The following is a 20,785-nucleotide window of genomic DNA, read 5'->3' as shown; positions in this document are numbered from 1 at the left end:
TTGTGTTAGAGAAGGAATAAGAGAGGTTTTAGGCATTCTGCTGTGAACTGCTCTCTAGAACTCTTTCTGGGAGTGTAACGCTGTCAAATTCAAACTTTGAGATATTGATGAGCCCCTGGAAACCTTATAGCTCCTGACAATAACTAGGAGATGGTTATGAAAGCCATAGTCAGAAGAATCTCGGCCAGTGGACCTAAAGCCAATATCCTGTACATAAGGCATGAATCTAGCTTTTATGTTCCTAATGGGGTTACAAGACGATGTGTTATAGGAATTCAGAGGAGAATAAGATCAGTGTAGGCCTGACCTAGGTATTGAGCTGCTATATATATACCAAGGTGCTTTACATTAAATTATATAAGATACAGAACTTGATACTGAGGAATAAAGGGAATAGGAATAGGTAGAGAGTGATCAGAAAGTGGTCTTTCAAGGTGGAAAGAATGACAAAGGCATAGATACAGCGATATTGCTGCAGACTTTTTTGTCTGGAGTGAGTCTGTGTTAGCTACGGGACAACAGGAGATGGAAAGGTAGACAGTTTAAATTGTTTTCAGGTCCCTGAAGAGCAAGTTAAGGCGTATGGAAACAGCTGGAAAGAATCAGGTTAGGAAGGCAAGATGAGGCAGCATTTTAGAGTTAAAAGGTTGGCACTTTCCATGGGATGGACTGCAGTGAGGGGTGGATAGAAGCTGTAAATAAACGAAGTAGAAACCAGCACCATGATTTACAAATGAAAGTCAAGGCAGTGAATTAGGCTGTGGGAAAGGAAGTGAAATTTAAAAATATTATGAAGGAATTATTGACGGAATGTAGAGACTGATTGGAAATGGGGGGTCAGTGTGATGTTCAAATTGCAGAACTGAATTAGGGATAGCAGGACCAATAGCTAGTTTGAAGGGAAGATAATAAGTTTCATTTAAGGCCTTATAAGTTTGATTTGTGAATAGATCATCAAAACCCAGTTTCGCTCATTCATACAACAGGATATGGGTGTGATCTAAGTAACGTTTGTTCCTCAGTTCCCTGCTCTTTTTTCTTTGCAGTCTCTCCCTAGGAGGGCATATTGGCTATTGTGGTCTCCACTTACAACTCTATTAGGATGACTTCAAGCCCTGTCCTCTCTAACTGCACATCAACTTGGAACATTTCCCACTAGGAAATTCTCATCCAAGGGTCCACAAAGCAAACAGAGTTTCCACGGATTGCTGCATAAGTGGAACCTCAGGGACAGTTCCCTCAAAACAGGAAATCTGTTAGAGCCTTTAATACCTGCCAGATTCTTGCATTTATAATACAGGTAAAATATGTTTTCAGGAGAAACAAAAATGAACATATGTCATGGGACATAGCCAAGCAAGTTTTCTGGCACTACAGAGAGAAACAGAAACAAAAGAGAACACCATTGAATAAAGTCCTTGGAGACTTAAGTTTATTATTCTACCAAGACTGCATATGATTTAAACATGGCAGGAGAGTACTGGCATACTTTTAAATTATAATATAACCCAAGTCAAAAGACTGGCAGCTTGAGGCACAGTGAGTTCATTTTCAGTAAGGAGGAATGGCAGGTGGGATAAAATGTGGCCATTATGTCCCCATATAGCATTTACAACAGTTTTTATTGAGGGAAAAGTTAAGATGGAAGTTGATCCAAGTTCATTATCCTATCTGTAGTAAAACAAATGTCATTATCCAATCTGTAATTTTTGCCGACATAGGAAAACTGTCTGAAAAGGAGTCAGTTACACCTAATTCTAGAAGGTGGACATCTGTTCAAACACAGTTTGACAGTGTTATGGTGCCGGACCACATAGTGTTCTGTGTGGTGTTCCTTCCCAGTGTGCGTCTAAATCAGGAGGCCTACTCCTAACTTCACCAGTGCTCTTTAGATTTTCTGATTTCAGAAAAAATTAGGATTTAATTACTTACTTTGAGAGGTCTCACAAAGTATTAGGTAATAATATATCTTGACAATATACATTTGTCACCAGTGTAAAAACACAAAACAAAATAGAGAAGCTTTGGAGAGAATTCGGCAATGGATAGAAATGACTTCATTAACATCATCTCTTATTTGTACGCTATATTATGATCTGTTAATGATTATGCAGGACATGTGGCTTCTTGTTGTAAATAGTTTTTTTTTTTTAGTCTGATATGATAAAGAGGACACAGCCTGGCAAGAGCGGCATGGTTTATATAGAGAGAGATGGTGTTAGTTTTACATGCTAAATAACTTTTTGAAGAAATGATGGCTTCTGTAAATTATCTGCAAGTTAGATGTAATGTTTCCTTAGTATTTTAACGTCAGTGCCTGCTTAATAGCAATAGTGTCAGTAAAAACATTTTAAAGTTATATTTGAAGAATTGAAAAGAGGTGACTTTGATGAAAACGTCCTTTGCTTGGGTATGAAAAATATGTTTCCTGCTGCGTGGAGCTTTTCCTTCTGTTCAGCTTTTAATATTTAGTTCTTCTCTTTCGTTCTTTCTAAAAATGAGGAATTAAGTCTGGCGGCATGAGGTCTACCCTACGCATACCAGAGGAAGCTCACCATGATGTGTTTGTGGATGAAGCCCCTCCGGTATCTAGCTGGTTTCAGGTGTGGATATTCTTCTGTGCTGGTGATTCTAATATTCCAGACCTTCTTCCAGGCCTCGTACAGCTGAATGTGTACAGGGTAGACGCCCGAATGGTGAGGGGCCACCGCGTAGCCCATGTCAGTAGGAATGCCATGCTCCTAAGACCAAGCAAATGTTAGTTAGCATGCGGGAAGATTTATCTGGATCCTATTTTTATCCCAGGATTTTCAAATGGACTATAAATACATTTGTTTCACTCCATCATTACTTAGTTGTATGGCAAAATTCAAGTGATAAACATTAAGACTTCTAGACTTCATGAAGCCTGATAGCCACTCCACCAGTTTTGATGACGATACATGTGTGTTTAAGAGGTGATGGGACAGGACTAGTGCTTTTAATGAATAGTGTGAAAGAGCCTGCGTTCAGTGCATCCCGTCACAGTCACCTGTGACTCACCTTTCCTCACGATTTCCGTAAGTTAAATGACAAACACTCGCTACAGACAACACTCAGCACTCCCCACAAAATAAAACCAGCATTTCTTAGAGGGCAGAACACATTCTGCGTTCACTAGAGTTGCTAACAGGATTTTATTTTGTCTATAGCCCAGTTTCTACCAAGTGTGCCACGTTTCTGTTGTTCTCTCAGCAAGAGGGCCAGTAATAGACAATGTTCCCTGCCTCGTTAGAAGCACACACTTTTGATTAGAAAATGTGGTAAAATTTTATAGAGCAATTTTCTTTGAAGCCAAAGCCCTGGTTATAGTGAAAGTTGATTTGAAAATGATCTAGTTGATTTGAAATCCAGCTTTAGTATATAAAAGAGTCCAGTTTTAAAAAATCATTTCAAAATTACTCTCTCTCTCTTTCTCTCTCTGTCTCTCTCTCACTACTTCCTCTATTCACTTGGTCCTGACCAAGTCTGGAAATTCTGAAAATAAATCTACGTGACAACTAGACTATTTTGGAGGGGACTTGGGAAAACTGTGTATAATTGTGATTATTCTTCTTCATTTGAGATGGTCCATTATTCCTGATAAAGTCTCTTTAGCATAAAAGATGAGATGTCTTTTATTAAAAGAACACTCATGGTGTCAGTAGTAGACATGTATTTTTTCTCCTGAATGATATTTTATTTTTCTATCTGTATTTTTCAACTGCTTTGTATTCTTCAAAAGTTCTACCCAAATAGACTTCCTCTGACTTCGTCTTCGCTTGTCTTCATGCCAAAGTGCAGTTTCACATACAAAAACCATAGTATTAAGCTGCTAAATGCACTGAATTGTAGAAATATGGATATGGAAGAAGTGGAAAAGACATGGCTAGCTTTGTTTTTCAACCTAAATAACAGGAGGTGAAGGAAGTGTATGAGCATTTGAACACAGAAGGAACAAGGGTTGCCAATCGTTCGTCATTACCGAAGTATCTGTCAGACTCCTTCAATAAGGCATAAAAGTCTCACAACCAACCTAACATAGCCGATCTCCTGTCAGCATTCATCCTCCCCACCCCAGTCTCTGATGATTCCTTTCATGTCTTTGCTGTACACCTTACATATTGTCCACCCAACTGGAATGCCCCTTTCCTCTTATCTTGTAAACTGTTCATCATACAAACTCAGCTCAGACAGTTGTAGTTGAGGATGCTGGAAAGGGGAGATGCCACACTGTTGCTATGAGGAAGAGAATGGGTGGAGTAGATTATACTTGTGCTTCTGAAGGGTGAGAGGGAAGTTTCATGTTCTTCATTTTATTTTCATCTTTGTTAGAAATTACCAAACTAGGCAATTATTATTATCATTTAGAATTTCACTACAAAGTGAACTGAAATATCTCATTGCTTTCTTTCCCCCGTTTTTAAAAACTCTAAGGCAATTTTTTTCAACTAAAAATTACTTACCAACACATACATACTTTGTGTTAGAAAAGGTCAGTGAAGTATTCATCTAAAGTGGTTTAAAAATAGGGGTGCAGTGATAATGGAACAGTTGAAAGAAAATGAATTTCAATCACAGAAATTTAAAGAAAAATTGTGAAGAACTACGGGTTATCAGTTTTTAAAAGGGTATAGGAAGAAGCAAGAATGAAATTCACAACGACAGGAACTACATTATAAAATTCAAATATCTCCAAATTTGTGAGAAATTATGCTGACAGAAAGCTCAAGGTAGTTTTAAATACCTGTAAGTGGTCAGCTATCTCTTCAGAAGACTATGTAAGAAAAGGGCGGTCCAGCACAGCAGAGACATTTCCCTTATTTTGGAATATTCCCAAATATTTGCAAACCATCGTATACACAATTTGTGTTTTTCTTTTTAGCTTTTAACACTAAAGAAATACTGAGGTTTTTCAGTCTCATCTTTTATTTGTGTGCTGGTGCATTGTGGCACATTGGTGGAAAACTCCCCTCCTGGAGTCAAACACAACTGGCCGTTTCACTCTTGCATTTACGACCTGTGTGGCCTTTGGAGAATGATTTATGACCTCTAAGCCTCATAAGAGGTTCAGAGGAAATTAAATAATATAATACATGGAAAGCATTTAGTGCAGTTCCTGAAACATGATACACATTCAATGAATGTTGTTTATTATTGTTGTCATTACTGGCCTGCCTCCATTTTAAAATAAGCTATCATCCTACTTAACTCAACTCTAATGTGGAAATTATGAAAATACTGGGCCACCCTTTTTTTTCAGTAAAAGAAAAGGGTAGATTTGGGGATTCTCCCTTGTGAGGCTTCTGTGACTTCTATCCCACTATCCCTTCTTGGGCCTGCTTTCCTCCTGATCTAAATACCCACAACCATGTGGCTCCAGCCTGTGAATCACTGAACATTAGCTAGTAGGTGGTCTCTTTTAAATGAGATGAAGGCAACATAAATTGGCCCCCAAATTTGCGTTCAGTACCAGGGAGAACATCTGAAATCTTATTGGGTAGAAAAGTTGGGGCTAAGATTGCAGGTCTGTATGTTCTGGGATGCAGACTATTATGTTTCAGAAGATATAGTCCCAATGCTAACTTATTTTTTTTTAATTTTTTAATTATTTTAAAATCTATTTATTTAGTTTTGGCTGCATTGGGTCTTCGTTGCTGCGCGCGGGCTTTCTCTAGCTGCGGTGAGCGGGGGCTACTCTTCATTGTGGCGTGCGGGCCTGTCTTGTGGCAGCTTCTCTTGTTGTGGAGCATAGGCTCTAGGTACGTGGACTTCAGTAGTTGTGGCATGTGGGCTCAGTAGTTGTGGCTCACGGGCTCTAGAGCACAGGCTCAGTAGTTGTGGCACATGGGCTTAGTTGCTCCACGGCATGTGGGATCTTCCTGGACCAGGTATTGAACCTGCGTCCCCTGAATTGGCAGGCGGATTCTTAACTGCTGCACCACCAGGGAAGCCCTGTAATGCTAAATTTTTGACTGATTATTCTCTTCCAGATTTTTAAATTTGAAATTAAGTACATTATTATTTTGGAATTGGGGGCAAAAAGTCTAAAAGAGTAGATATTTTAGCTTAAAAAGTTAATTCTCCTTATTCTTTTTATGAATCCTTGACTGAAACTAGCATCTTAGATCTAGGAACTCTGTAACCTATGTAAAAATTTCCCTAAAAAAGGAAGTGGACCAAAAAGACTAGGGAATATGGCTATTTACTATAAAATGTATGTTAAATACTTAGAACACAAGTGGGATTAATTATGAAGATTGAACTCTTCATCTCCACCTCTCAGCTCTACCAGAAATGCTGTTTCCCCGGGGTTCCTCCATGCCACTAAATGACGTGATTAATTATCAACCAACTAGTTGCCGTGTCAAAAAGATAGAGGCTATTCTTGACACCTGTTTCCTCATTCTCTCCTAAATCTCCTTCATTATCATGTCCTATCAGTATACCTCTAGTATAAATCTTAAATCTATCCACTTTTCTCCAGTTCTATCATCATCATCATCACCATCACCATCACCCTAATCCAATCTACCATTTTATCCCGTGGCCTTCGAGCATAGGCTCCTAACCATTCTACCCATTTCTTCTCTTGCCTGCTTCCAATCCATTCTCTACATAGCAGCCAGAGTAATACTTAAAAGACCCGAATATGACCATGTGACTTTCTACTCAAAATCCTTCCATGGTTTCCCCTTGCGCTTAAGATAAAATACAGAATTCTTAGGGTGGTCATGAGCCTTGCATGGTATGACCATGCTTCTCTCTCTTGCCTCATCTTGCATTACCCTCCACCTTTCATTGTATTTTAGTCACATTAATCTTTTCCCAAAACTCACCAAGCGATTTCCTACCTCAGCATCTTTCCATATGTGGTTTTCCCAGACTGGAATTTCCCTACTCCAATTCTTCACTTAGATAAATTTGGCACCTCTTTTAGGTACTTTATTCTGTGATACCTTCAGAGAAGCCTCCACTGACAAGTCTCAATGTAAATGAAGTCCACATTAAGACTTCTCTTAGCAGCATTCATCTGTTTTTCATGGTACACAGCACAGTTTGTAAGTGAATACTGCTTCATATAATTGTTTTTTAATGTCTCTCTTCCTCATTAAACAATAAGCTCCATGAGTTCTGGGTTCTGTCTTATTCACTGCTATATGCCCAGTGTCTTGCCAACAATAAGCAGTCAACAAATATTAGTGAACAACTGTATGAACTGATTCTGACTACCTTCCTCTCATTCTGATTTTCACTTTCTCAATTATCTCAAACTGTCAGTTCATCTGCAGAATGGACATATGGTAATTCACAGAGAAATTTAACATCTAGATAAGTAATACTTGAAAACACTTTTGAGACTGTAGTTAAAAATGATTCAAGTGAAAAACAGACACTTATTATTATGAATTTATATTTAAATTATACTGTATAGAATTAAAAATTGCAAGATTTTCCTAAATTGTGTATTCAGATGTTTCCACATGGAGAATGTGAAGATAATACAATTTTATCAAGCAAAGAGTGATATTTGATATTCAATATTGATATTCAAAATTTCTTAGAAAAACTTCCCCAAAACTAAAAAAAAAAAAAAATTGGCATTTAGGTATTTGAGAAACAGTAACTTCATTCCTGAAGAAATCATTGTTTTTTACTATCCTTGATAATATTTCTTTATTTAAATTCTTGCTAGTTATCAAGAATGATACTTGACTTTTAATATTTTTCTCTATTTCAGTCTTTCTAAAGAGAGCATTTTAAATTTACACTAATGACCTGAAGATTTGTTGCCTATTTTCATATTTCTCAGATTAGCAAGAATACAAACTAATGTAATTTAAAAAATGCACAGTGATAGGAAGTCAGACATTTTATACAGTCGAAAAAATCTAAAACTTCATTACCACATAATTTCAAAATACTTCTAAATGCTTTTCTATAGTACATTTGGGTTAGAATGTCCCATTTCCTCAGTATGTAGAAGTTCATGCTTTGGTTAACTATCTCATAGTATTGAGAATTTACATTTACAATTAAAATGGGCTTGCAATAAAGTTTCCCGATGTTTCTATTTGGTGGTATATTTTGGAGTTGTTTCTAGAAAAAACTGCTTTTTAAAGATAGATTTTTAAAGTGCCTTTCTTAAAAGCTGTGGCTGTTTGAGACATTATTTCACGTAGAAAGTAATACATTTTTCCAGATAATAGGAGCTCGTTTGGAGAGTGGAATTAGAACCTTTTCACTAAAAGACACATGCATACACATACACATATGCATGTACATACACATACACACACAATATGTGAAGAAAACAAAGTTATGAAACTATTCCCTTGAATTTGAGGAGCATTTAAAATCTTCTAAAGACTGTTTTCCTAAGGTAATACTAATGAGCCACACATGAATTTTATGAGAAACTGTGGGGCCTCTGGCACTTGAAGGAGTCCTACAGCAGTTGCTGTGACTCGGGAGAAGTAAGAAATGGCAGTGATGGTGACCCAATGTACCTAAAGTTACTATTTGAAGGAGTCTTACTTCCTTCCTCATCTAGAACAAAACCAGACAAGTCAGGATTTATCTTTAGGGTAGGGAATTAGGTTTGGTACTGAATGCTAAGAGTGTAAATATTAGAATATGTTCCTGTGATAAATGGAAGTACTTCTGGCATGGTATGAAATGAAAGATCTTGAAAGAAATAATTACTTTAGTATAAGAATCTGATTTTTCATTTTTTTCAATTGTGAAATAAAGGGGTTGTACAAGTAGTCACTAAGATTCAGATTTAAAATCCTGTATTTCTTTGACATAATCTTTGTGGTTTAGAAGCAGTCATATTTGGATGCTAAATATAAATGCACTATTTTTAATCCATGATCTAATCTTAAACTAACATGTGTACTTTTCTTCCTACATATTTAAGTAAGTGATAACGCTCTAAAATGTGATAGGCATATTTACATAAATTTGGTTAATATTTATAGAACTGGCCCCTAGATTTCTTTCTAGTTTTTTTTTTTTTTTAACAGGGTGCTCTTTAATTCATAATATAAATTCTGTTTGCCAGCTGGTATGTGAAAAATCTGCAGTGATGATCATGTTGTTTTTAATAGATTTGGTTTAAGAGTTTAAAATCATCCTCTGTTGGCAGCTGTTGTATAATTAAAAAGCTGGCTGGTCTTCATCATCTCTGGTTGCTGGGAGGTAAGCCCTAAATCCTTTGAATTTTCTAAGTTATAAGAATGTCTTGTTATTCATGGTGGGTCCCTGAGACCAAAGATCTGAGTTTATGTTAACAAAATGACTCAGTTCAGAGTTTGGCCATGCCAGAAACACCAATCATTCAATTAGAGAGTTGGGGCTTTGAGCTAGTTTATATCAGCCTGACCTCTAGGCAGGGGAGGAGAGTTGGAGATTGAGTTCAGTCATGCAGTCAGTCAGTCATCATGTCTATGAAATGAAACTCCAATAAAAACACTGAACGTCAAGGCTGAGGCAAGCTTCCCTAGTTAGTGATATTCCTATGAGTCCAGAAGCCCCAGGAAGGTGATATTCTTCGTCTCACAGTTTGGATTTTAAAAAAACATGGCTACAGTAACAAAAGGTACAGAAGTCTTTGGGTAAAGGTGTTAAATAATGAGATCTTGTGAAACAGAATGGCATTACAGTAACTCATAAAACAGAAGTATGACCTCATCACTCTGAAGTCAATCAGATCTGGAGAAGAGTCTGTAGTGTTTGATTAACTATATAGTGAGAAAAGAATCTTATTTTTCCCATATTCAAAGAGATTAGTGGAGGGAGGGTTGGATTGGGGGTTTGGGATTAGCGGATGCAGACTATTATACATAGAATGGATAAACAACAAGGTCCTACTGTATAGCACAGGGAACTATATTCAATATCCTGTGATAAACCATAATGGAAAAGAATACGAAAAAGAATATATATGTGTATAACTGAATCACTTTGCTGTACAGCAGAAATTAACACAACATTGTAAATCAACTGTACTTAAATGAAAATTTTTTAAAATGTAAACAAAAAGTCAAACCCATGACAATAAAATGATATCTATCAGGGAATCTCGGGGATAGGGAGCAGTTTAGTATCGTGGAGGAAGCACAAATTTAGAAGTCCTGGGCTCAGTCTCAGTGCTGCCCTTCATTAGTTGTAGAACCTTGGGCAGGTTATACAACTTCACCAAACCTCAATTTCTTTATTTTCCAAGTAGGGGTAAAAAAACAAATTATCTTACGGAGATGTAGAGAATGAAAGATATAAGCAACATTATAGGTCAAGTGCCATTTAATTTCCTTTCATCTTATTAATATTATTCTCTTTCTTATTGAAACAACAACAAGTAAAACACGGAAACAGAGGTAAACTAAGAATCCTTCCACCATCACTTCCAGCCCCTGCCAAAACTCAGGATTCTTATTTAAGAGAAGACATCCCTTAAAAGAAGACACACGGGACTTCCCTGGTGGTGCAGTGGTTAAGAATCTTCCTGCCAATGCAGGGGACACGGGTTCGAGCCCCACTCCAGGAAGATCCCACACGCTAGGGAGCAACTAAGCCCGTGCGCCACAACTACTGAGCCTGCGCTCTAGAGCCCATGAGCCACAACTACTGAGCCCACGTGCCACAGCTACTGAAGCCCGTGTGCCTAGAGCCTGTGCTCCGCAACAAGAGAAGCCACCGCAATGATAAGCCCCTCGCACCACAATGAAGAGTAGCCCTTGCTCACCGCAGCTAGAGAAAGCCTGCGCGCAGCAACGAAGACCCAACACAGCCAAAATAAATAAATAAAAAGAAGATACACTCTCATTATCAGCCTTATCCAAAAAAAATTTTACCAAACAGTATACATTTCTTCTGGAAAAAGTAATTGATATTATGTATAAAGTAGGAGCTATAAATATCCTTGGTGAGTCCTTTTCCCTTCGTAAACAAGTTCATTTGTGTCATTTTTTTTTTTTTTGCAAATGAAACAACATAGGATTAATCTCCAAAATATCATTTCTTTATAGACTCCTCATATAAGCGTTATCATACGATATTTCACTTTGTCTGACTTACTTCACTCAGTATGACAATCTCTAGGTCCCCAAACTTATGGTTATGGGGTGGGGGCAGAGGGGGAGAAGGGATGGTTAGGGAGTTTGGGATTGACATGTACACACTGCTGTATTTAAACTGGATGACTAACAGGGACCTACTGTATAGCACAGGGAACTCTGCTCAATATTATGTAACAACCTGAATGGGAAAAAATTTGAAAAAGAGTTAAAAAAATCCTTGGTGAACCATAAATTTGATAAGGCCATAACAATGACATCAGCAAAAGCCCTTTCTTGACATCTTCCGCTTCAAGTACTACCCCAAGTTAATAGCTGAATTATTTGAAGAACTTTAATGAAATTTAGTAAGCCAAATGCATTAAGAAATTCCAGAAACACGTGTAAAAACATCAAATTACTATGTTGTGTAACAGGAACTAAAATGGTGTTGTAGGTCAGTTATACTTCAAAAACAAACAAACAAACTCATAGAAAAAGAGATCAGATTTGTAGTTACCAGATGTAGGGGATGGGGAGGAAAGTAATTAAAAGGTACAAACTTCCAGTTACAAGATAAAGGAAGTACTAGGTATATAGTACACGACATGATAAATATATAATGAAAGTTGTTGAGACAATATGTCCTAGGAGTTCTCATCCCAAGGAAAAACATATTTTTTCTATTTAATTTTGCATCTATATGAGATGATGGATGTTAGCTCGCTGTGGTCATCATTTCATTATGTGTGTAAGTCAGGTCATTAGGCTGCACAGCTTAAACTTATACAGTGCTGTGTATCAATTATATCTCAATAAAACTGGAAGAAAAAAAAAGAAATTCCAGAAATGAAAGTTAAGCTAATAATTCAGTACCAATACAGAAAAAGGTTTACAAAAGGTATGTATACTTAGCTTTAACCTTCATTTTCACTTGTAACCACTCAGAAAGAATTATTTCAGGGAGAGTGACAGATTTTCTTCTAGCCCTCCCGAATAATTATGTAGTTTATTTCAAGTTAGTTTCATTTAACAGAGCATGCTGTTTTCCTCTCTTAGAGTTCCCTTCCAGTTTTTGAATTATCGTCATATCTTTGTTGAGTGTCTCATAACTAAACACACCTCTAAAGGGTGTGCTTTTTTAAAGAATACTCAAAAGAATGATGTAAACACTTGTACTTCGCACAGGCCGGGTTGATTTTTTTGAAATTTTATTTCTTCAAGTAAACACATGAAGGAGTTTGTAGAAATGTAAAAAAATGAATCTATGAAGCTTTATTTTTTTATGCTGTAGCAAAGTAACTGAAAATGAAATTATCTAGAGACATAGTGGAGGAATTGAAGGGTTTAGTCTAATCCAGCTTTCTCAGCGTTTGAAACCATGAGTTTAACATGGTCCTTTGGGGTCCTTGAGAGGTAATAAACCTATAAACAATTCAGACACAGGCTTAAATTCCCAAAGTATTTGCAAACACATTTAATCTTTCTGAAAATATATAAAAGGTTGATTAGACTAGGAGTCTTTAAGTCTGCATGGTATTAATTTTAACTGAAGTAATATTACTGACAGAATAGAGAAGTTGATATTGATTTTTGTTTGTTATAACTATTGCATACCCTCTGGTATTTATAATAGCCGTCAGGACAGTGATGTTGCACCACACTTGCGTGATGGTTGCACAAACACAAGAAATTACATGAATCATATAAACAGTGACTGAAAAGAAAAACATTGTAAAAGCCAGATGTTAATGTTCTGAATTTGTTTAAAAAAATATAACTCTTCAGGAAGTAATAACATTCTGGTTGTGAGCTTTTTGTAACAGCAATCAACAGCAGTATCAGTGGCATGGCAACTTTCAATTACCCAAACCATGTTGGTTATGGGGGCTTTGGAAGTTGACAGACCTGGGATCAAATCCTTTCTCCAGCTTTCACTGGCAGTGTGATTTTAAGAAAATTACATAAGCTCTCTGAGCCTCACTTTTTGCATTTTAAATATGGGAATAACTAGACTCACAGGTGGTAGTGAGGATTAATTGAGGATAGATAACATGGAAAGCACTAAGCACGTCTGGTAGATATCTAGAGTTCTCTTCCGACATTTCCTCTGGAGAGTCAAGAATCTTTCTCACTGAAATGCAAGGTTCTGTTTCATGTAGGGAAAACAGGATAATAGAATTTCAAGTTTCACAGTTTTCCCTGATCTGAGCATAAATTAAAGGAAAAGAATGCGGAATTGGGGAGACTAGTTTGGATGCTGCTGCAATGATCCAGATGTGGGATAAAAAATTTGGAAGTGGAGTGGGGATGGAAAGTTTTGAAATGGAGTAGGATATGGTACAAAAGGAAGAACTCACAGAAACTACTGAACGATTGGGAACTTGGAGTGGGAGATACGAAAAAGCCAAAGCAGACACAAAGTTAGCAGTTGTGAGGATTTTACTTTCATTGATTAATCATATTCAGGGGTAACATTCAAAATATTTACCAGCCAGCATGCCATCCACTGATCAGTCAGACCTGCTGCCAGCTGTAGAGCTGGAGCTGGATGTTGGAGACCATGAGCCATGCCCCTTCAGTTGGGAGGTTTGCGACATGCACCAGGAGGGTCTGAGGTGGTACTGGGGGTATTGACGCTTTTCAATATTGTAATAACTGGCATGGCCATACCAGTACTTTTAAGTTTAATATCAACCCGTTCCTTCAGACATTCTTTTTGTGAAGTAAATTATATACTTTACCATATTGGTCATCCTGCTCTGAATAATGGCTAGTGTCTTTCTTAACTGTGCTGTTTGCATTAGTCCAGAAGTGGTCTACCAGGTCAGACTAGACTTTGTGCATCCTGAGTTAAACTCTATTTCTATTAGGACCATTAGAATTATACTTTGTTTTCAATATCAATAAAATGAAAATCGAATGTCCCTTTTTTATAAAGTGCTTCACTGAAGTAAAAATGATAACATTCATTCATTCTCTAGCTGGCAAGCAAACTAATTAAAAGATTATTATATATTCCTTAAGCCAGCAAGTCTTTCAATATATTTTAAATTATATTTGATGCTATAATCTTTATTTCCATTTTAGAAAAGTTAATGTGCTCACTAATCTAAAGAGTTGCATAATTGACACTAGACATTTCAGCTAATGTAAATTAGTGGGTTCTGCTGAACTTGGAAAAGAGGGGGGAAAAGGACACTGTTTGAAAGAATAATGATAATACAACCAAAAATTACAATCCTAGGCAAGATTTTATGTTTTCAGGATTGGGAACATTGTTTCACTACTACCAATTTTAATGGTATTGTCTGTATCATTGCTAAGTATCACTGATATTGGCAATGAGTTCTCTGATAAAATTTCTACTAATTATTTTTTATCTCTAAAAATTAAACTACCATAATTTACTAAAATGTAAATCCAGTTCTCCAACTGAGAGTATATATACTGATGAGAAATTTTTTGAGGTTTGAATGCAGTAAGTTATTTTATTTTTCCAATGGAATTTTTTTTTAAAGTTTTTTTTTTTTTAATTTATTTATTTTATTTATTATTTATTTTTGGCTGTGTTGGGTCTTCGCTGCTGCGTGCTGGCTTTTCTCTAGTTGTGGTGAGCGGGGGCTACTCTTCGTTGCGGTGTGTGGGCTTCTCATTGCGGTGGCTTCTCTTGTTGCGGAGCACGGGCTGTAGGCGTGTGGGCTTCAGTAGTTGTGGCACACAGGCTCAGTTAGTTGTGGCTCGCGAGCTCTAGAGCGCAGGCTCAGTAGTTGTGGCGCACGGGCTTAGTTGCTCCGCGGCATGTGGGATCTTCCTGGACCAGGGCTCAAACCCATGTCCCCTGCGTTGGCAGGCGGATTCACAACTACTGTGCCACCAGGGAAGCCCCAATGGAATTTTTAAAACTGTATAATAGATATTTCTACTGTGTTGTAGGGCAATAATTAACGTTACAATTAATCTTTGCCTCAAAAATGGTACCTTTCAAAAAAAATCCCCTGTTGAAATTTCATTTTAATAAGTGAATTAGCCCATATTTGATAACTAAAAATATTTTTCTAATCAACCTCTAAAGCTGTATTTCCTGATGGCTGTAATCATCAAATGCAAGTTTGCTTAAAGGATTTGCTTGACCTTCCACAGTAAGCAGTTAGAGCTTTCAAAGTAAATTAAAACAGACATTAAATTCCCTTGTGAGACAGAAGTATCCACATTGTGCAAAAGGATTAATAGGTCAGATGTGTTTGCTAAAACTCAATGAAAATAGCAGGTGTTTGGCTGTAGATGTTGATAGAGAAGGCCCAACCAAAGAGTCTTACATCATAGTCTCAGATTCTCTGAGCTGGAAAAGTATTTAAGTGTCCTCTAACTCAATCACTCATGTGAATATTACATTTTATCCATGGCCTCTAGTCTTGTTTGAACACCCAGTTGCTTCTTTGTATGTCTTTCAGTTCCTTCACTGGGAAACACGCATGCTCATCTTTAAATTTAGAGCTTCCAAGCTGGTGGAAAAAAGCAGAACGTGACCCAATTTAGAAATGCAATATCAGCACAATACTGCTGGTTCCTAGATCTAGTGAGACGAGAGTTGAGGCAGAATTCCTCCAAAATAGTTTCTTTGAATAAGAGTAGACTCTATATCCATACATGATAAATGATAGTCATGTGGAAAGTTCCTCAGATTCAGTTGTTTGTCTCCCTTCCCAACATTGTAGAACCTCTGCCTACTGTAGGGAACCTTTGGGAACCTAAGGGAAAAGTTGCCCTATTAGTTCCACCTCTAGCGCTCAATTCCTCTTATGTTAGCAGAATTACCAGGTACCCCCTTGGATTACCAGGCAAAAGAGAAATCTAGACTTACGTGTGTGAATTGGTTTGGGAGGCTAGTGAGGAAACTTGGAGATCACAATTTATGCAGTTTTAGAAAACCAGGATTTCTCGGGTTTTTTGTTTGTTTGTTTCAGCTGCGCCACGTGCCCTGTGGGATCTTAATTCCCCCGACTAGGGATCGAACCCGTGCCCACTGCAGTGGAAGCATGGAGTCTTAACCACTGGACCGCCAGGGAAGTCCCCAGGATTTCTGGTTTTAAATTCTACCACTAGTGAGCTTTATCATCATGAGTGTGTCACTGTATTTCTCTGACTTTTCAGTTTTCTTCTCTATAGTGTGAGAATAAATATACTTACAATTCAGGGTTGCTGTAAGAATTAAAGGAAATAATACAGAATATATAAAAAAAGAAAATAAAACACTTGAACTTTTCTTATTACATCTTTAAATTTAGCAGCAAAGCAGCTTTGTAACCCTAATGCCTTAGTGGGAAGTAAAAGAGTTAACACGCATTAGAAAATGTGTAGAATTCACATGAACCAAATGTCTTTCCAATACAGAATAAGCTTTTAAACTTGAGGATTTTTGTCCCTTTTACCTGTCACTCTAAACACCTCAGGAACCTAGGTAAAAACTGAAGATGGCAGTTTTATGATACTGAATATAATGATAATAAAAACAACAGCTGTTATCTACTGAATGTGTGTTATGTACTATTTGGGTTGTCAACCTGAAGCTAGGAATGACACTTTTAAGAAATATCCTCTGCTTGGCACTTGAGGTTAAGAATGACTAAATTTCAATTTTGAATTATTCTTTCAATTCATGATGCTCTGTAGTTGAGAATTCCAAAAAATGTATAACTACTGTGCATCGGTTCTTATTGTATGTACTTTCAAGTATTTACGTTTGTTAGGTATAACCATAATATTGGCATGCATTGATTCATTCATCCAAGTCATAATAGAATACCATTATTTTAGAAAATGTTCTATTTTCAGGAGAATATAACAGTGAATGTCATGTCTTTCATCAAATCTGCCTTGATAAACTTTTTTTGAAGGCTACCTAAACAACAATAACAGCAACCCTAAAAATCTTCCTCCTCACTTCTTAGTTTATCTTTTATTGGTACATTCTTTTACTTCATGTGTTTTCTTCTTTTACAAATTCCTCTCTTTCTCCACAGATTTAAAAAGAAACTACAAAGTAATTTTCTTCTCCACATCCTCTCTTGCTGATTAATGTTGCTAATATTGGCAGTCTTTTAGAATTCTGAAGATCATAGAATTAATGTTTGCTGCATTGAGGGGATTTTTAGTGCTCTGTATTACAAACTGTGGCAATGTTTACCCACTTTTACATGCTGTTTACTATTCCTGTTTATACTTTTGGTGAAAAAATACTGGCTCTCCGTCTCACAGGAGTTTGCAAATACTGTCAAAATATACACACAATATTAGCATGTAGGACACTATTCTTGCTTTCTTGACAAAATATCAATGCCTGGCAAAGGTACACTTGAAGCTGTCTATTTTGGGGAGTAGACTGAAGTTAAAAGGTAAGTATAAGCTCCTGATACTACCCATAAGTATTTGGTCTTCTATATCCTCATGGAAAAAGCAATATATTTTATAAATTCTAACCTTTTCTTGTACAAATTTGAGTAAGGTATCATGTGTTTCAACTAAAACATCTTGGGGCTTTAGAAGTTTATGTAGAAAACATTCCATGATAAGTGGGCAAGTGGGCATCAGTACTTAAATTCTGATTAGCCAAAAAAACTAATAGTTAACATGGCTGGGTGGCCAGCCAAGGGAGATGTAACACGTGCTCTTGTTTCCACAGAGTTACAGCCACAATCTCTCTATGCCATTTTAGAGTATAAATATGTTAATGGCAGGTATGTAAGGAAATAGTATATCTTCAGGGTTTAGGAACTATAACGTTAGGAAAGGCATGTATGTGTAGGAAATCTCAAAATTGAGCAGATTATACTTCAAATCAGTCATTTCTAGTTTTGGGGTCAGGACTTCAAATCTCTAGAAAAACATTTTCTGTCTGTCAGTGGAGTGGTTATATTTTAGAATTTTCCAGCTCATATCCAAATTAACCAGTGTAGTGTATTTTAATTATTTTGCACCCTAGGTTTAGTCTACATTTAGTAGAATTTACCTAGAAACATGATTTGATGGTTTTAGATTTATCAACAACATAATCTATGAACATTGTAATATACGTTTTGGGGTTTGCAAATAAGAGAAATACTGTAATAAATAAAGATATATTACACTTCACTGGCTTTTTGAGTGGTAATTTCTGCTGCTTTGATCATTTATACTACACATACTCATGGAGTACCTTTATGAGCTAGGAACTGTGATAGAAAGAATATAGTTCCTGCCCCCAAAGTACTCCCTGCCCAGGGAGGGAGAATGCTGGGTAAATAATTACTTGTCTGGACTCCCTCCACATGTTTGTGTGCCCTTTAGAATAATTCATAGAAACAAGGATAAAACATCCTCCCCGCCCCAAACATAAGCCTTATTGGCTTGTTAATCACCGTATACCGTCTCCGCTCATCACAAGCACATTTTACAATGTACTGTATGTATTAGAGCTTTTACTGTAAATTTCCCTGTCCAGAATCAGAATCCCTATAGTATAAAACAGTGTATTTTGCTCAGTCAAGTGAATGTTCCATCCTATATTATATGTATGTGATGTCTTTGAAATAGTTTTCTTCCCAATTCTCTTGCCTTTCTGGATCGACTCTTCATTACCTCATACCCACAATATGGTCTCCTACCTGGTGTTTTCCCTCAGCCTCATTTAACTACAAATTCTCCCTGACGCTTAAATCTTATTCTTATTTCAGAGTGTACCTAAACTCCTATTTGCACAACATTTCCCTGGGCACTCCCAGTGACACTTACTTCTCTGAACTGTAGGTTTTATGTCTACATGGTTTGGTACTAGGTCCTGGAATATCTCATTTTATTGGAGACTTTTAAAAAAAATTGAACTATAGTTGATTTACAATGTTGTGTTAGTTTCTGTGTACAGCAAAGTGATTCAATTATACATATATATACACATATTCTTTTTCATATTCTTTTCTGTTATGGTTAATTACAGGATATTGAATATAGTTCCCTGTGTTATACAGTAAAACCTTGTTGTTTATCTATTTTGTATATAGTAGTTTGTATCTGCTAATCCCAAACTCCTACTTTATCCCTCCCCCCATCCCCTTTGGTAACCATAAGTTTGCCTTCTATGTGGAGACTTGTTTTATGTGTATATTTTTCTTCTGCAGTGCAGCAGGAAGCTCCTTCTGGATGGGAACCATATTTTATGTGCTCTGACCGTAATGTCATGTAACTGAGTCCTGTGAGTGTCTTGCGAAGTTCCTTTTAAAGTAGACCCCTGAAAGCATTAAGCATAGTGATGAGCACCCAATACAAAGTCAAAAGTCACATACTGAAAGGATGCACTGCCAAATTGTTCTAATGATCACATAGAAAAGCCTGCTTAAAAAGTGCCAATATGCCAAAAACCTCTAAGACATTCTCAGTATAAAAAGCTGGTCATTTCTGTAGTCAGCACCCATTAGTTCAATGTAGTGTTCAAAGTGAGTTACTTACTAAGGCAAATTTTTTGTTAAGAATCATCTGCTCCACCAAAGATGACTCATTATGGAAGAGGTGGGGCTGCATGTGGCTCCACATATGTGGAAACCACCAGAACTCATCCACAGACCCCAAAAGACGGTCATCCCCTTCATCTTCCTCTTCAGTTCCTTGGGTTGCGGGGGGGGAGAGGAGAAAGATTATTCAATTAATTTTAGTTATACTGATTGCCTGTTTATCTGTATATCTATCTGTCCATCCAACCATCCGTCCATCCATCTAATTATGTAATCGTATATATATATTTAGAAGGTGCCATTTATACTATCTTAGATACATATAAGACTTGGAACATGAAATGTAACAAAGGAAAATCTGTTACTTGGGGAACAACCAGAGACTGTGATACAAGTCTTTTTAAAGTTTTAAAACATGAGACATAGATATAAAATCACTGCAAGATGGAAGTACACAACCATTCCAAAGGACTTTAGAACTTCTAACTTTTAGGATATTTATATAATTTGCAGTTTGGAGAGAATGGGGGATAAGTCGGGAATGTAGTCAAGGGAATATGAGTGAGGAAATGTGCAGTAGAGCTCTAATGGTTGATCATTAGACATGGGTTGTGACACAACAGTTGCAATAAAATAATTCCATAATTTACTTGGGTTACTCATTAAGTCTGAGAAGAAATTACTCAGTATATATTTAGTGAAAACTAAGGCATAAAAAGGAGAAAAAAGGGAAATGTAGGAATTATTATTGAGAAAATGAGAGAAAACTGAAGGAAAGAGAAAGCAAAGACAGTGATAGAAAGAAGGTGAGAAGTGGTGAAGTCATTGTAAAACAATCCAAGTACCACCATGCTCCTTGGTGCTACTTGTGTTCCTCATGTTTGCCCTTTCTCTCAAGTTCTTGGGAGCAAACTTTCCATCAAGAGACCTCTATTTCCTTGAGAGTTAGCTTTGTTGTTGTTCCTCTGATTTTTCATATTTGAGCTTGTTTTAATTCCTCCATTTTCCACAACCTGCAGTTTAGTTGAGTGTGGGAAATTACACAGTTCTCTAACTTATGTGAGGGGGTAGGAGTCTCTTTTTGTATTTCCCCAGGCAGAGTTTCTTTACTAAAGCATGAAATGAGAGCAGTGTAAGGTGCCTGTCCTGGCATATCATAAAATGATATTAATCATCACAAAATTATGTAGCCACACTTTAATTTCAGCCACAACACTGAATCCA

At 36.9% G+C, this 20,785-nt stretch overlaps 1 protein-coding gene across 2 annotated transcripts in view; it reads right to left on the bottom strand.

The window, feature by feature from the left end:
* The window catches only part of NDST3 (N-deacetylase and N-sulfotransferase 3), a 160,486-nt gene that overhangs the window by 69,674 nt on the left and 70,027 nt on the right, over positions 1–20,785 (bottom strand). For both annotated transcript variants that reach the window (XM_082462791.1, XM_082462792.1), the window contains exons 4-5: positions 19,560–19,714; positions 2,556–2,741 (exon numbers count right to left, since the gene is read on the bottom strand). In XM_082462791.1, coding sequence (XP_082318917.1) covers positions 2,556–2,741; positions 19,560–19,714 — 341 coding nt within the window. The remainder of the gene's footprint in view (positions 1–2,555; positions 2,742–19,559; positions 19,715–20,785) is intronic.

This window comes from Balaenoptera physalus (genome assembly GCF_965194825.1).
Source record: "Balaenoptera physalus genome assembly, chromosome: 5".
NCBI classification, from domain to species: Eukaryota; Metazoa; Chordata; class Mammalia; order Artiodactyla; family Balaenopteridae; genus Balaenoptera; species Balaenoptera physalus.
This window is presented reverse-complemented; position numbering and strand designations above follow the sequence as displayed.